Genomic DNA, 17,864 nt, shown 5'->3' with positions numbered 1-17,864 from the left:
CCGAGGATTGTTTTTTTATTACCCAGAGTGCCTATCAAATAAAGGGGGGAATAAAAAAAATAAATAAAAGAAATTATTTATTTATTCTAATAGCCGGGAGGCACTAAAAACTCAGTTCAATCCACCTAGCAGTGATGATGCCTTTCTCACGCATGTGGTAGGATATTGAGAACAATCATATAAGAAAGGTCTAAAAGCGAACGAAGCATCATATAAAAGGCTTGGATATCTATCTTCTTTTCTTCTATATATAAAAATGAGTTTGCATTTCCTTTGAGGCGAACGGGCTGACCGATTTGCAAGATTTACTCACCAATTGAATCGTTTTGGGCTCTTCTGTGTTTATGTATAGAACATTTTGCTGGGAAAGTTGAACAAATGATAAAATAATGCGTTTCCATGAATTCCGAACAAAACCATCAAGCTCGAACTGAAATCGATCTGAAGGGCGACGACTAATCGATTGACATTTAGAACGAAGAAAAAACCATTTATGCCTCCAGAAACCATGACCAATGCCCAAAAATTCGAGAATCAGTCACATGAGTGTTAAGAAGTGTAACGAGAGAAACATTATGATCTCCGTTCAATTACAGTAAAATTATTCAATAAACAATTATTCCTGTGAGCCTGAGCACCTTAGTGGAACCTCGTTTTCTACTTGAACACTTCTAACAACAGTTATTACTTACTGAATAAGTTTTCGGGTAGAAAGCTTAAAACGACGTGTTGATACAAAATGGTATTGTGTAGTGGAAGTAAATGAAAAAATATATTTATCTTATAATCTTGAATGTATCCCCTATGATTGTATTGTATTTTATTTTTCTATTATATGAAATTTGATATTACTTACTTACAATATTTGATATTGGTTAGAAAGCTAGCTTTTACGAAATTTTTGGAATTTCACGAAACGAATACTTCATAATCAAATTCAAAGATATCCCGCAGAATTTCGTTTCGAAACCCCTGAAACGAAATTGTACAAAACACTGATGAATGTCCTTACTAATTCATTGCTTTCGATTGTTATTGATTTTGAATGAAATTTCAGATAAAGTATGAACAAAGTCAACAAATGTATTTGTCATCCATTTAATCTTCACATAGCATTTAAAAACTAACACAATCATATGTCGACATTGTACAGAAGGTATGCTACACAATTTTCCTTTTTCAATTGTTCAAAATTGTTATATTGATTATATGCACTTACGTTTTCTTGGCTGGTTACAGAAAGTTTCACAACTCCTAGAGTATCTATCGAATGGAAATATTCCAAACAGAAAAACCGCACATTTTTACTGCAAGAAATGGATACCTTGATAGCGCAGCTTGACAATATCTTCAACTTTTTGAATACAATATCTTGTACAAACAGATCTTTTCTCAGAGCAACTTTCTTAGTAGCGATTACATTATATGGCTCAACGGCAACCTTAATAGTAACCCATTCGTTCTCCGTAACAGGGACTGAATTTTCGATACCAACAAAAACACCTAATCCATACAAATGAAATGGTTTCTGCACATTGAGGTGCAAACGTGTATCGACAGTATTTTGATATTGGAACCTAGAGTATGAATAAAGCTTTCGACACTTCATGTCCTTTATCTTCGGTTCGAATAATGCATTTGACTTGTTTGCCTTACGCCATTTATCAATCGCTTCACAAAGTTGATCCTTATCACAATTAATTTCTTGTAAACCAGCAATTAAATTCAAAGTCTTTTCGCTTATTTTGAGGAAATTCTGTGATTCAAAACATTGGATAGGATTATCCTGAATTATTTTTAGACAACTATCGTTCACACTACTGAAACCATATTGCTGATTAGCATCAATCACTTCCAGAACATTACTTTCATTAACGGACGTGTTAATGAATTCCTCACAAACATCACTCAGCCCGGTGAGCATATACTTTTGCGATGCGTAAGAAATGTCTAAAATATTAGCGGCGGTAAGGGAGATCTCTTCGCAATAGATGTAACGCAATACCTCCCGAAATGCTGCCGGTTCGATGTCTTCGATTTTAACAGGAATTTCACAACTATCCTGATTTGACTCGGCGAAGCTTCCGTTGAACTGAGCGTAGAACACCTCGCTGGCAACGGTCAGGATCAACTTGTGGGCATGTATCAACTCTTCTGCATTTCCTACACGGAACACCACATCTGAACGATATTCCGAGAATAACAGCACAGAGAACAGACATTGAGGCTCGAACAAAATTTCGAGCAAAACATGTGTAAAAAATCAAACCGAACCTCAACGCCATCGACGTCGACATTGCAACTCACAAACTCTGTTTCACATCACGATGGCGCTGGTGTACTCTTATATGCAAAACGACACTAGCGCACAGCGGCATTTCTTGCTGATGCTAGCGCTGATTTTGCACGGGATAACGGCGACATTCCAAAGTTATTTCAAAATGAACAGTGAAAACTATCACAACATAGCGAGTGCAGCTTCAACGTCTGTTCTCTGTGATAGCAGCTGCTTCTGGCGGTTAATCGGAGATGCCAAGCCGAAAATAAATGACGATCTACAATTACAATTAGAATTAAGTAATACACTTACTGTTAAATGAATGAAAAAGGACAAACTTTTTCATAGTTAGCTTTCGATCTGTGGATGCCACTGGATTACAATACGAAACCGTCGGAACCGTAGACATGATGTCAGCAAAATATGAGCAAAATGAACAAAACGTAGCGATAAGAACTTTAGAGCGGCTTCCTATACAAACCCATTGAAAGAAAGTGCGTCAAACTTGAGGGCCTAGATATATTTATCTCCTATAGGCTGCTGATAAAGGCTTTACGATGTTTATAAATACTGTGCAAATATTGTGCATTGTGCTTTCGTGCTGTGCGGTTCTATTTTCTCTTTGCCGAAGGAAGTTTTTATTACTACACGAAGCTATTTTAATTTCCACAGTGCTTCTCAGCGCTATTTGAAGGGGAAACTGGTCACACATGATCCCCACTTTTTGTTTCTGATGTTTCTCAATGTAAAATGCAGTAATTTATACGATTCAAGATGAACTTGATGAACAATTTATATAATTAGTTATTCAAGAACATCATTGTAAAGAATTATTTTTTCATGAAAGTTATCAAAAAATTGTTTTTTCTAAAACAGTGGTTCTCAACCTGGGGTACCTCCACTGGCCTCAAGAGGTACCTCGGGCAAAAATGCGTAATGGCGGATGTTTCATTTCATTTATTTAGTTTACATCTAAACAGATAACACTGAATCAACAATTTGACGCCACAATACACGGTTCGAGGCCGCATCTCTCCATCCTCGGATTCGCCCCACGCTCGCCAAGTCGTTTTGCACCTGGTCTGCCCATCTCGCTCGCTGCGCTCCACGCCGTCTCGTACCTGCCGGATCGGAAGCGAACACCATCTTTGCAGGGTTGCTGTCCGGCATTCTTGCAACATGTCCTGCCCATCATACCCTTCCGGCTTTAGCTACCTTCTGGATACTGGGTTCGCCGTAGAGTTGGGCGAGCTCATGGTTCATTCTTCGCCGCCACACACCGTCTTCTTGCACACCGCCAAAGATGGTCCTAAGCACCCGTCTCTCGAATATTCCGAGTGCTTGCAAGTCCTCCTCGCGCATTGTCCATGTTTCATGTCCGTAGAGGACAACCGGTCTTATTAGCGTCTTATACATGACACATTTGGTGCGGTGGCGAATCTTTTTCGACCGCAGTTTCTTCTGGAGCCCGTAGTAGGCCCGACTTCCACAAATGATGCGCCTTCGTATTTCACGACTAACGTTGTTGTCAGCCGCTAGCAAGGATCTGAGGTAGACAAATTCCTCGACCACCTCGAAGGTATCCCCGTCTTTTGTAACACTGCTTCCCAGGCGGGCCCTGTCGCGCTCGGTTCCGCCCACAAGCATGTACTTTGTCTTTGACGCATTCACCACCAGTCCAACTTTTGTTGCTTCACGTTTAAGGCGGGTGTACAGTTCTGCCACCTTTGCAAATGTTCGGCCGACAATGTCCATGTCATCCGCGAAGCAAATAAATTGACTGGATCTGTTGAAAATCGTACCCCGGCTGTTACACCCGGCTCTCCGCATGACACCTTCTAGCGCAATGTTGAACAACAGGCACGAAAGTCCATCACCTTGTCTTAGTCCCCGGCGCGATTCGAACGAACTGGAGTGTTCGCCCGAAATCTTCACACAGTTTTGCACACCATCCACCGTTGCTTTGATCAGTCTGGTAAGCATCCCAGGGAAGCTGTTCTCGTCCATAATTTTCCATAGCTCTACGCGGTCTATACTGTCGTATGCCGCCTTGAAATCAACGAACAAATGGTGCGTTGGGACCTGGTATTCACGGCATTTTTGAAGGATTTGCCGTACAGTAAAGATCTGGTCCGTTGTCGAACGGCCGTCAACGAAGCCGGCTTGATAACTTCCCACGAACTCATTCACTAATGGTGACAGACGACGGAAGATGAATATCACTCACACTCCAGCTTGTCACCTTTCTTGTTGATGGGGCCTATAACCCCTTCCTTCTACTCCTCCGGTAGCTGTTCGGTTTCCCAGATTCTGACTATCAGTTTGTGCAGGCAAGTGGCCAGCTTTTCCGGGGCCATCTTGATGAGCTCAGCTCCGATACCATCCTTACCAGCTGCTTTATTGGTCTTTAGCTGTTGAATGGCATCCTTAACTTCCCTCAAGGTGGGGGCTGGTTGGCTTCCATCGTCCGCTGAACTGACGTAGCCATCTCCTCCGCTGCCTTGACTTTCACTGCCTGTACTCTCAGCGCCATTCAGATGTTCCTCGTAGTGCTGCTTCCACCTTTCGATCACCATACGTTCGTCCGTCAAGACGCTCCCATCCTTATCCCGGCACATTTCGGCTCGCGGCACGAAGCCTTTGCGGGATGCGTTGAGCTTCTGATAGAACTTGCGTGTATGTTGAGAACGGATGTATTACAAATATTATTCAATCTAATTGAAAAAGTTTTGACAATTGTGTATTTTTTATTTCAAAACTTTGTCTTGTACATAACATGCATAGCAATCAGTTAATTAAAGCCAATTGAATCCTGTCGTTCACAATTAGCACAGTGTATAAGGACTGTGGAACAAAAGATCAAAAGGACAAATTGTCGAAAAAACAAATATCAAAAATCTCGGATGTCTCCTTTGGAGAGGCTTGGAAACATTCTTTCGAGAGGCCCGGAAGCCTCCTTTCAAGAGGCTCGAATGCATCCTTTCAAGAGGCTCGGAAGCCTCTTTTCAAGAGGCTCGGAAGCCTCCTTTCAAGAGGCTCGGAAGCCTCCTTTCAAGAGGCTCGGAAGCCTTCTTTCAAGAGGCTCGGAAGCCTCCTTTCAAGAGGCTCGGAAGCCTCCATTCAAAAGGCTAAGAAGCCTCTTTTCAAGAGGCTCAGAATCCCTCCTTTCAAGAGGCTCGGAAGCATTCTTTCAAGAGGCTCGGAAGCATCCTTTCACGAGGCTCAGCTTCCACTCAAAAGGCTCGGAAGCCTCCTGTCAAAAGGCTTCAGAAGCCTCCTTCCAGAAGGCTCAGAAGCCTCCTTTCAAGAGCCTCGGCAGCCTTCATTCAAGACTCTCAGAAGCCTCCTTCCAAGAGTCTCAGAAGCCTCTTTTCAAAAGGTTCTAATCCTGCTTTCAAGAGGCTCGGAAGCCTTCTTTCAAGAGGCTCGGAATCCTTCTTTCAAGAGGCTCGGAAGCCTCCTTTCAAGAGGCTCGGAATCCTTCTTTCAAGAGGCTCGGAAGCCTCCTTTCAAGAGGCTCGGAATCCTTCTTTCAAGAGGCTCGGAAGCCTCCTTTCAAGAGGCTCGGGAGCCTTCTTTCAAGAGGTTTGAAAGCCCTCTTTCAAGAGGCTCGGGAGTCTTCTTTCAAGAGGCTCGGGAGCCTTCTTTCAAGAGGCTCGGGAGCCTTCTTTCAAGAGGCTCGGGAGTCTTCTTTCAAGAGGCTCGGAAGCCTCCTTTCAAGAGAAGAAGTCTTAAAAATGTTAGGCAAAGGCAATGACGTAGCCACGGGGGTAGTTTTGGACATAAAACCCCCAGAGACAAAATTTTTAGAAGAAATTTTTTTTACAGGGATTCTAACGGAAGCTCCTCCAGGAATTTCTCCATGAATTAGGAAGTGGCTCCGGGAATTCCTCCGGAAGTTCCTCCAGGAATTCCTCTGGAAGCTCTTCCAGTAATTCCTCCGGAAGCTCCTCCAAGAATTCCTCCGAAAGCTCCTCCATGAATTCCTCCAGAAGTTGCTCCATGAATTCCTGTGGAAGTTCCTCTGGGAATTCCTCCGGAATTTATTCCGGGAACGGACCTCTAATATGCAGAGTAAGCTGAATGACCTGTCCGAAAGCTGCTCTACGGCGTGCGTCATCATCGCGTCCGCGACGTAGTCAAAATGACGCATTCATAAGCTAAAACAAAGTTCCTCCAGGAATTCCTGCGGAAGTTCTTCCAGGAATTCCTGCAAAAGCTCTTCTAGGAATTCCTGCGGAAGTTCCTCCAGTAATTCCTGCGGAAGTTCCTCCGGAAGAAAAAAGGAGCTTCCGAAGGAATTCTTGTAGGAACTTCCGCAGTAATTTCTGGATGAACTTCCGCAGGAATTCCTAGTGGATCTATTGCAAGAATTCCTGGAAGAACTTCCGCAGGAATTTCTGGAGGAACTTTGTTTTAGCTTATGAATGCGTCATTTTGACCACGTCTTAGAATTCGGTGACCTACTCCAGGATAACACGGAGCTTTACAATAATCTTCCATGGCGAAATTCTTTCTGCTGCCGTCGGAGAGTCGGGTCGATCTTCTCCTGTATCCGAATTAGGATAACTTTGCACAGAACATTGAGATCAATGCATAGTACTTAACATGATACCTCGCCAGTTGACGACTCCTTTTTTCAGGACCATGGACTAAGACTTCCTTCATCCAGTCGACTGAAAAAGTTGCGTCGTCCCAAATATTGCAAAATGGTTAATGCAGCATAGCCTGGAGTAAGGTTTGAACATCTCTGCTGATGTACGATCGACTCCGAGAGCCTTGTTTGATTTCTTGCTTCGGATGTCTGTGTCAATCTCCAGTAATAATGGCGCTTCAGAGCTGACGCTTGTAATGCGTCGCACCCTTGGCGTCTCATGCCAAGATGTTGATGGTTGGTCGGGAGCGAAACTTTTGAAAAGTCAGTTGGGTCGGTGAGTAACTAATCTGTCGCGTCTTTAAGACATCGTAGAGAAGGCTAATATCGCCAGTTGTTGAGTTTTCACCCCTCTCTGACCAGGGAGTACATCCACGTTCGCTTGTCCCGGCTGCTTCTTCTCCAATTTCCTTTCAAAAATTTCGTAGCGCTAATAACGCCTGCTGGGTAAAGTAAATGGAGTTGTCACTTTTCTTTACGGAAAAATATTCCGTATGGAAAAGTGACATTTCTCCCTTACTGAATCAGCTGTCAAATTTACTTTGGTAATTTGACCAAATTTTCCGTAAACCCATTTCGTATCAGCAGCGTACTAGGTTTAAAGAGGGAAACGACAAGAAAAGGCCTAACCTTTAACTCTATCAAAATGAAGTACATAGTTGCGATTAAAGGCAATGGTAAAGCTAGTGGTGTTTGTTTAAGGTGTAAGGCTTCACATATCCCCTGCAGTTTCACGACTAATTATACAATAGTAGTAAATATAAACAGTCAGACTGAACTTCGTGCTTTGAACCTCCATAGCTCATCAATGAAACCACTTTTTCATGAGTAATTTGTGTAAAATTACCCTCTCTGCAAACATTTTACGAAATGCGCGAACAACGCATTTCCAAACCATTCTACGCGAATGCAACGAACAACAGCTGTGCATCAAATTCCCACGTGTTGAGACGCGCGCGCGACGCCGTGCCGTTGGTACTCTGGACTGGATAGCCAATGGCGGCGAACTTCGAGCTGCAGCGAGCGAGATTTCTACCCCCGATGCAGCGACGCAACGTCGTCGTCGCTGAGGGCCAGCAGACAATTGTCGCGAGTTGTGCAAATCGCCTTGGCTCCCAGTCAGCCTCATGCTCTTAATGGATCGAAGAATAAACATCCAAATCCCCGGCCAGCAGCCGGCAGCTTTACTCGATTTCTCATGCTTCGCGCATTATTGATGTAACTAATTTCAATCGATTTCAATTGTGCGCGAGCTTTTAATTAAATGCTTCATATGAGATGATTGGAAAATTGTTTGGTTATTTTCTGAGGCAAACGTTTGCATACACAATTAGCATCAATCGCAGCTGTGCCCAGTACTGTTCGGTTCGGATTGGATCCTCGCCTATTGCTGATAGAGGCAATGATACGGATATCATGTAAATATGTGTGAAACAGGGTAATTGCGGGTGCATCTGTTGGATATTTTCTCTTGCTGTTTGCTAAGCGCTCGTGATGCTTGGGAACCGTGCAATCATTTCATAATTTGTTTCAATTTGATTTCATGGTTTTCGCGCGAGCCTTCAATTTTCTCTGGAAATTTGTTTAGCACAAACAAAAAGAGCAAAATGTGTCCAAAGAATGGTAAATTGCGAGATATAAGACAAAGCACATATCACCACAGATACAGCCAGCGAATAGGATTACGCACTTTTTAGTCAGTTAGTCTGCATTGCTATGCTACGACTGCGATTGTAGACTACAATGGCGTATGTAACACTTGAAAATTGCTGACTATTTGTTCTAATGTTGCATTGTCCAGTGCTCCCTATAGGGTCGTTCGTTGGCATAACATGGAAAAACAAATTAGATGTTTGTCAAGAGCATATGTCTGAAGTTAGGGAGCTTATAATGTTAAATGGTTTAAATGATGTTCAACGTACTTCAACAAATTCATACAGAGGGATCATAAACGGCATATTATTTTCAGGATATTCACAAGCACTGTAACTTTGTGCAGTCTAAGTTGAAAAGGATCTTCTGTATTGATGCATCTTCGAATTTCTCTGCTAAGTGTATAATCAACCTTACCAGATGATAATGATGCGGTCCCATACATTCTCAATAACATTCCTAGTTTTGTTTAGCAATCGTCTAAGATGTTAAAAATGTGAGAGATGTGATGCAGCACGGCGCTTCAGATCGATTTTTGAACGCTGATTGTAAATTAGGTACTTTACAATCTATTTTTAAACTTCCCCAGTGAAAATTGTCATCTCTCGCTTAGCTTAGATTGACTGTACCAGTGCCGTGAAATGTCTCAATGTCAATTGAACATTTTGACCCAAATGTGAACTTAGCCTACGAGGATCTCAGTTGAATACAGAGATGTCAATTGAGTAACCCCAATCTATTCAAATGATAGCAGCAAACGCATTCGTTCGATTGACTTTTAGTACATATATTATGTCAGTATGAAAATTTGCCGAGATTCAATTTATGGAGTAATCTTTACCACAATTAGCACAAATATCTATTCGGTTGCCATAATACATTTGAAATCAGAAATAAAGAGTATCCCAATTGACAGAATAGAATTTCAATTGAAAAGAGGCACTGATCAATTGAGAAGGCATGAGAAACGGAAGAGGCAAAAAATGGCTAGATTTACTATTTGGCGTTCAAATGAATGAGACGAAATGTATCAGCACTGGACTGAACACTTCGTAGTTGATAGTCGTAATTGGTCGAGAAACAATAAAATTAATAATAATAATAATAATTAATATTTAATATGCACAGCTCATGGCCTTCTTTGGATTAGAAAACTATTATCACTGTACAATTTTTAAATTTCCAATTATTTAAGACCAATTACCAATGCCGGCCACGTCCTCACTGCCCGGTTAGGTTTAGGAGAGGAAAATTAATTCGACACCAAGGGCCCCTAACGCCTATCACTGGCGAACAAAGCTCGTTTACTATGCATCGAAGCTTAGAACCGGTATTGGGGCGCAACAGTTAATTCGAACATATTTATATTCGGTTAGTTACTGTAAATAAATTCTTTGAGCGAACAATTGATTAACACTACAATATTCGATATTCACTAGCTGCATGTACCAACAACGCCTATTTTTTTAAGTAAAGAACAACCCCACCATTGCCTTATTCTTGGCCAACACCTTTTTTAACACTCTAGTTTAAAATCAATTTTCAAAGTTCTACACATTTATAAAAACATACTGAAAATTGAGCAATGTTTTATTCCTCCGTGTTTTCGCTCGTAGGGTTTCTTACCCCATTCCCGGCCCAACATACGCACGACTGCATTATTTAATTGATATTTATGACAGGAAGCCACTTTTCCAGAATTTTGTGGGCCGTGGAACACTGTAATGGGGTTCACTTCTCCCTAAAAATAGCTATTCTTGCAGGACATCGTTTGAAAAAGCTTTTACTTGATTTAAATTAACGAGGTGTAGCACGTATTTCAGTCACAGCGATTGCTTTTTCGGCATACTTCAGTTCAATTCCCGGCATGAGCGATTTTCACTCAATCTCTCATTCTCTCTCGGGACGGTAGAAAATGCGACATAAACAAAAAGAGGCACGTTCCATGACAACGTGATGCCAGATGGTACTATTCAAATAATTTTTATTTGGCTGAGAAGATATCTTCACACATCCAAATTCCTCCCAAACACTAAAAAACATTTTTTTTTTAATATTTGGAAATCGAGAGAATTATAAATAACATGATAGTGTCAACGTATTAAACGTATTATTCCTCTTTGAAGGATGAAGGATTATTTTCATACTAAAAAAGGCTCCTGGCATTTTGGCAGCACGGTTCTCTTGGGTCGAGGTGATTTTTTGTTCGGTTTGAGGATACATTTTTAAACGTATTCTAATATGTTTATGTATGTTCTAGTGATATGAACAAATAGGATTGAAGTGCGTAAATTTAGCATTATTGTGTGGCACTGGGAAGATTTTCAGGTAGGTGTTTATTCGATGATACCGTTTTGTGAAAGTGGAAAGATTCACTCCGGCTCAGTAGTGGTGTTGCAACGAAGAGCACAGTTTTCACATCTACATTTATATTTTCTACTAGTCGACCCGGCAGACGTTGTCCTGCGTAGTAGGCGAAAATGTTGTTGTGAACTGCCCATGCGAAATTTCCTTACGATTCTTAATTTTAGTTTTTCACGATTTACTCAACCTTAGTCGTGATTTTTGCATGAGGAAATATCATATAAACCTGTCGGAAACGATAACGAACATATTTGCTGAAGGAAAGAAGACAATCCATTTAGTCGTTTTCGAGTTATGCGGATACGAGTTATGCGATGCACAGACCATTTCATATTTATTATATAGAAGATAGAAAAAGATAAGTGGCTCAATTGAGAGTAAAATAAATGGTTAAAAAATGTTAAATATTGTGCGAAATAAATGGAAGAATTTTTAAAATTATCAATCATAAATCTACGGCATTATTCAATAGAAGGCAGGGGGGTAATATGCAGTGCATCGCGCCTCCTCTGCATGTAGTATGAAGCAAATGTAAATAAACAATCCCACAATTTTTTCGTTAGTCAGCAGTAATGTAGGTTAATCAATATCCTACAAGATTCCAGTTCGAAAAATGTTACACTTGCCAAGCGGGGTGGCCCAGGATGGCCCGCCTTTCCCAAGCGGCGAGGCCCGGATAATACATCTTAGGTAGGCTTGATGTGTTCGTGGATGACAGGCTTACTCCCCCCTGATAGAAGGTGAGAGTGATGAATGTTACACTATAAAATATTTATCCAACTCGTTACACGGAAATAAAAAATTAACTATGGAAATTGAAGAATTGAAATAATTCAGCAATTAATAGGAATTTTCAAACTCTAAATATGTTGAAAATCGAAAAAAAATACTAGGTTCAAAAAATTTGATTGAATAAAAAACTTTAAAAATAAAATTCTAAAAAATCAAAGTGTGAAAATAATAAAATCTAAAATTAAAAATTTACAATGCCCAAACCATGTTTAGATCGATTTTAAAAGGCAAAATAGTGATTTTGAGTGAAAACTAAAATTTGGGTTGGAGAGGGTTAAAGTACCAGGATACACATTAATCATTGCTTTTCACTTGACACATTCATCATTGCTTTAAGCTTTCTACGATCGGATTATTAATTTTTAAAAGTATTACCGACCGGAGTTATTTTCACCATTGTAGCTTTATTCCACCACCGTTGAATCAAATAGCTATTTTAGTTAACACAAAAAATACATCAAAAGTCCGTTAATCCAAATGATCATCACTTTTGATGCTGTTCATAATAATGCAAAATGCCCTTCATGCCAAAAAACGTTATGCTAATTGGGCTTATGTGAATGGCTCTATGCTTTCTTCAGAGATGTAATTTTCAGGGAAATGCCATATTCAGGAAAATGTCATTTTAGAAAATAAAAAATCATTTTTGTTTAAGTCATTTTGGGGAGATGTAAAGACCGGGAAAATATTATCGAGGATTTGCTTTTTTTCGGGCAATCAGTTTTCGGAAAATTGTTCAATCCCAAAAACCATCGGATGAACTTAAGGTTAGAGAATTTGAATTATGTCTAAGGGTTTCAGAAGTCAAACTGAATTTTTCGGTTTTCTAACCAATACCCAACCCTCCCGGATTTCAAATGACCCTCCCAACGTCTCTATAATCGTTTTCTTTGGATAATACGTGTGACCCAAGTTATACAAAATTGTTCGTTTCATAAATATGTCCTCCCTCTCATTCATCTGAGACACTCCCACCCAGTTTCATGTCGTCTTCCTCAGAAAGAGAATATGTATTTATGAATTTCTGTTGCTATCGGTCTCTGGTGACAACGACGATGGAGCTCGATCCAGTTGTGAGGCTATCAGGCCAGAATTATATACCGCATGCATCTGTCAATGAACACCTGCAGCCGTTGAGTGTTCTTCACTGATACACACCATGTTTCGCTAGCGTATAACAGCACAGATTTCACGTTAGAATTTGAAAATTCGTATTTTGGTGCGTTCACTTATCTGCCTGTTTTTCCAGATATTTCTTAAACTCGCAAAGGCAGCCCTTGCTTTCTTGATCCGTGCGCCTATGTCGACGCTTCTGTACCTTGATAGTTATTGTACCGCTCCGCTCAAAATAAAATCTACTCATCCGCTTATTTTTAGTCGCAATGAAAATAAGCGCTAGATTGTAGCCAAAGAAAAGCATACCTCCAGAAAGAAAGCTACTTTGGTAGTTTTGACAATTTGGACGCCACTCGGTGGATTCTAACGGTGATTGCTTTGATAGCACGAGCACCTACTTCGAATAAATTTTACACATCTATGAGAGCCTTGGAAAATGATCACGAAAGTTGTCGTTTTGTTGAAAGGCACAAAACGAAATATTTCTTGCAGACGTGCTAAATTTAACATGACAATAAAACGGTATTGTTTCTTTTCTATAGAATAAATAAGATTCATTTGTTTTCATTTTTATTGAGTTTCACTTAATGATACTAATCAAATCTATTCTAATGCAAACGCTGCAAGGAAGAATTACGAAAAATAGATGCATTAGATTATTTTACTTGAGGTGAAACTGTCCAGAATCCAAATAAATTCTACCTCGCGTTTTCAGAGGCACAAATTTCGATAAATAAACAACTGTCATCGTTTTATTTTGCCTTTGCTGCGTCGCAGCAAGCGCATAATAAAAAGACGACAGCTGCTCGTTGCTTCATTATTGCCAGTGCACAGTGTTTTATTTGGCCATTTTTACGATCACAATACAAAAACTCGAAAAGTGTTGATTTTGGATATAGGATTTGTTCACAGAAGATTCAAAACAGTTTGATGATAAATCCCCCTAAAAGTGAGTCGAGAAAATTATTTTTCCGCCAGAATGAGATGGACTCGTGGTGTCTTCCGCAAAGTTTTAGCAAATGTTATTACGAGCAATTTACTGAACATGCCCAGTCTCTATCTCTCATATATAATAATCTGAAGACGTTTTATTAAAAAATCCCGTTTAGAAACTTATTTTTCATTCTAACTGTTTCCAATGATTTTTCCCATCTTCCTTCTCTTCTACAAAGTTGTTAGGCAAGCAAGGTTATGGTGTTGTGTAAAAATGACCAAATAAAACACTGTGCAGTGGTGCCTTTGAAAACGCGAGGTGAGACAAAATTGAATTCCTTAACAAAACACCATTCAACAATCAACATACATTTGTTTCTCAACACCTTTGTAGTTTGCTTACGTTTCGTACCTTAATTCTGATTTATCAAATAAATGTCTCATACGGCATGTTTAAACAATTTCCTCAAAATTTATCATAGCTCAGGAACAGAGAGAAAGTACATTCTAAAAACATAAGTTTTCCGGGAAATATTTACGCGACACAGATTTTTTATTTTTATTTATTCGTATATTTATAAAAACAGGGTGCTGTGAAAAAAGATTCAAGAAAAACCGACACATATCACAGCGGGTCGCTTTCCGGATTTAAAAGATTTTTTGAAGCAGTTTTTTTGTATGCTTCGAAGAATTGTCCATTTAAAGTATTCAGTATGTCAATTTTTTTTTCAACATTGTACAATAGATATGCTACACAATTAGCTTTTTTCGGTGGTTCAACGCTACCAAAAGTAAACTTCTGTACATTCGCGTTTTGACGTGCTATACGTCTGGAGAGAGTAAGTGCATTGTTGTCAGGCACAAGTACTTCGTTATTAATATTAGATGATGATCCACTTTTGCACTCTTGGCTGGTTACGGAAAGATACACATTCCCTAGAGTATCTATCGGTTTGAAATCGTTGAAACAGAAAAACTTTGAAATTGTATTGCTTCCAGTTATGGTTACATTGATCGTGCAGCTTGGATATATTTTCAATTTTTTGAAAACAATATCTTGTACAAATAGATCTTCCCTTAGAGCAACTTTCTTAGTAGCGGTCACGTGATATGGTTCAACGGTGACAGTAATACTAACCCATTCCTCCGATATGGGTTTAGTGGCAAGGATTAGGGAGTTGATACCGACAATAACGCCTAATCCATACAGATGAAATGGTTTCTGAACATTGAGACACAAGCGTGTATCGGCAGTACTCTGGTATTGGAATTCAGAGAAAGAATAAAGCTTCCGGCACTTCATGTTCTTTATCTTCGGCTCGAAAAATGCGGTAGATTCGTTTGCTTTGCACCATTTATCGATCGCTTCACAAAGTTGATCCCTATCACAATTAATTTCTTGCATACCAGCAATTAAATGCAACGTCTTTTCGCTTACTTTGAGGAAATCCTTTGATTCAAAACATTGGATAGGATTATCCTGAATTATCTGCAGGCATCTATCGTTCACATTACTAAAACCATATTGTTGATTGGCATCAAACACTTCCAGAACGTTGATTTCAACAACGGATGTGTTGATAAATTTTTCACAGACATCACTCAGCCCTGTTAGTTCATACTTTTGCGATGCGTAATAAATGCCCAGAATGTTAGCGGCGGTAAGGGAGATCTCTTCGCAATAGATGTAACGCAATACCTCCCGAAATGCTGCCGGTTTGATGTCTTCGATTTTGACAGGAATTTCACAACTATCTTGATTTGACTCGGCGTAGCTTCCGTTGAACTGAGCATAAAACACCTTGCTGGCAATGGTCAGGATCAACTTGTGCGCATGTATCAACTCTTCTGCATTCCCCACCCGGAAGACCACATCTGAACGATATTCCGAGAATAGCAGCTGCTTCTGACGATTAACCGTAGATGCCAAGCCGAACATAAATGGAGACCTACAATTATAATTGGAAATAAGTAATGCAAGTATTGTTAAATGAATGAAACAAGGTCAAACTTTTTCTCAGTTAGTTGTTGATCTGTGGATACTCCTGGATTACTGCAATTAACCGTAGACATGATTTTAGCATATGAATACAAAACTGTAACGATAAGAACTTGAGAGCGGCTTGCTGTACAATCGATTGGAAGAGAATGAGTCAAACTGACTGTTTAATGAATGGCTTATCACATGTGTGTTCGCAGTATGGAGTTGAAATGGTTATCAAATGTTTATGATAGCGCCTGCAACGAGACGTCTCGTTTGTTGGTTCAGTCGAATCCGGTGGGCTGATGTCTTGAACTTATTTCAAACCCAAGCCAAACGAAGTTCAAAGCATCTAGAACATATGTATTCTTATTTCAAATCAATTATGCTAATCGTTTTTATTCAAACCGAAAGCAAATTTTGAATTCTGAAGCGCCAAATAATCATAATGTAATCCGCGAAAACAAAATTATAGTAGTCAAAACTCGAACCCTGCTTAGGCAATACATGTTTTAGATTCAGATTGAAATATTTTTTTCGTGCAATTTCTGTTGCATCTGATTTAATTCTTAGGACATTTTTAGTAATGTTACAGTTTTATATATTTTATAACTCCAAATTATATATTGTATAACTGTACCGAAATATAAAGAAAATCATCGTCAACAGCTGTTGCTGTTGTTATAGCTAAACTATAAGAGTGAAATCAGCAGTGATTCAAATCGTTCGGGGCTGTCAGTTTGAATATGAATCTGAAACATTAATTCTCCCTGCAGCTGCTCTAGATTCATTTTTTATACAAATTTTTTATTCAAATGTCAAAAAAATTAAACTGGTATAACGCTCCGTTCTATTTTCTGCAAATTTGAACCACGATTGAATCACGAGATTCAAATATTTTCCAATTGTTTTGGTTTATGAATGCGTCATTTTATCTACGGATCAATCCACTTTGCAATTACGGTACCTTTCTTGGCGCCAACATGATGATTTAATTTAATTAGAAATTTGAAAAACATGAATAGAACACTGCTGGGGAAACCAGCGAGTTTGTTCTATTTTGCTCCAGATTCAAACTAGAATAGTGGTCGAAAATTTGGAATGAAACTGAATCACAACTGATTTCACTCTAAGAACTTTGCTACACTGAGAAAATTCTTCATATTGAATATATCTGTCGCACACATATTTTTTCGCAATTTGGGGACCCAAATATATGCAATTTGTATCCACACATAAATTCAATAACTGCATATTAGAGACCATACAATACACATACATTTTATTTGATAATAGATTCTATTTGTACTTCGCAGAGAGAGAGGTTATGTGTGCACTAATTAACATCATGAGTTAAACTAATGGTTTCTTCCAATAAAAATGTGTGGAATTTTTGCAGTGTACATTTGTATTACGGCACGTAACTTCGAACGGATGAAGAAAGTCTCCATCAGAGGAGGGGGAGAGGCTCATAGCTTACGAACTTGCATCGGTGGTGGCGAATTGATGAAATCGTTGAATCGTATCCACCTTTACTCGTTTAATCGTATCCACTTAAAACGAGACCAGCATAGAAAATCGGACGCGAATCATGGCAGGGAATTGTACTTTCTTTGGACTTCGAAGAACTGTTCTACCAAATGAAGTTCGGCGTGGACCAAAATCATCTACGGAAACCACACCTGAGCAGTGCTCGACAATCATACATTGACATACAAAAACTGCGTGACGTATGCACCAATTTAAAACATGCATGTTTTTTTATTTTTGTGTTAAAAAGCTCGATGAGTACTTAACTACTTGTTAACACTATTTTTGGAAAATAGCGTATTTGTTACCTTTTCAGATTATGGCAGTGATGTATGTCAACGAACGTTCTGGAATCTGTAACTTCTTGATTACATCATTCGAAATGAAAAGTGTTATAAATATTTTAGACTACCAGGCAAGGTGAAGCAAGCTCAGTCGCTATACCTTTACGGTCGATACTTTCCATAATGAAGCAGGATTGCGTGTCTATGGTTCTGCTATCAACCCCCGCCTATTTCTGTAGTATTTCGCGTTGAATTATCCGGGTGCTATTAAATTGATTA

General features: G+C 39.5%; 3 protein-coding genes across 3 annotated transcripts in view; 1 reads left to right on the top strand and 2 right to left on the bottom strand.

Annotated features, from left to right (window-relative positions):
• Positions 1–17,864, top strand: part of LOC134211031 (uncharacterized) — a 93,703-nt gene that overhangs the window by 30,059 nt on the left and 45,780 nt on the right. The gene's annotated exons all lie outside the window — the stretch shown is intronic.
• Positions 1,230–2,852, bottom strand: LOC134215299 (uncharacterized). The gene is made up of 4 exons (XM_062694518.1): positions 2,617–2,852; positions 2,503–2,555; positions 2,006–2,202; positions 1,230–1,950 (listed from the first exon to the last, which is right to left on the bottom strand). The coding sequence occupies exons 1-4, from the start codon at positions 2,685–2,687 to the stop codon at positions 1,909–1,911; spliced, it is 363 nt and encodes a 120-aa protein (XP_062550502.1). The 5' UTR covers positions 2,688–2,852; the 3' UTR covers positions 1,230–1,908.
• Positions 14,307–16,069, bottom strand: LOC134215298 (uncharacterized). The gene is made up of 2 exons (XM_062694517.1): positions 15,802–16,069; positions 14,307–15,739 (listed from the first exon to the last, which is right to left on the bottom strand). Exons 1-2 carry the CDS (start codon positions 15,861–15,863, stop codon positions 14,416–14,418), a joined length of 1,386 nt encoding a protein of 461 aa, XP_062550501.1. The 5' UTR covers positions 15,864–16,069; the 3' UTR covers positions 14,307–14,415.

Source organism: Armigeres subalbatus, chromosome 2, assembly GCF_024139115.2.
Source record: "Armigeres subalbatus isolate Guangzhou_Male chromosome 2, GZ_Asu_2, whole genome shotgun sequence".
NCBI lineage: Eukaryota > Metazoa > Arthropoda > Insecta > Diptera > Culicidae > Armigeres > Armigeres subalbatus.
The sequence above is the reverse complement of the archived record's forward strand: the minus strand, read 5'-3'. Positions and strand labels throughout refer to the sequence as shown.

Excerpts from the sequence above, each read along its gene's own strand:
- LOC134215299 (XM_062694518.1), bottom strand. The coding sequence starts at position 2,687 with ATGTCTACGGTTCCGACGGTTTCGTATTGTAATCCAGTGGCATCCACA. Across the intron at positions 2,556-2,616 it reads CGAAAGCTAACTATGAAAAA|ATCGTCATTTATTTTCGGCT; the intron begins GTTTGTCCTTTT and ends TTGTAATTGTAG. Across the intron at positions 1,951-2,005 it reads AACCGGCAGCATTTCGGGAG|ACATTTCTTACGCATCGCAA; the intron begins GTATTGCGTTAC and ends CTAATATTTTAG.
- LOC134215298 (XM_062694517.1), bottom strand. The coding sequence starts at position 15,863 with ATGTCTACGGTTAATTGCAGTAATCCAGGAGTATCCACAGATCAACAA. Across the intron at positions 15,740-15,801 it reads CAACAACTAACTGAGAAAAA|GTCTCCATTTATGTTCGGCT; the intron begins GTTTGACCTTGT and ends TTATAATTGTAG.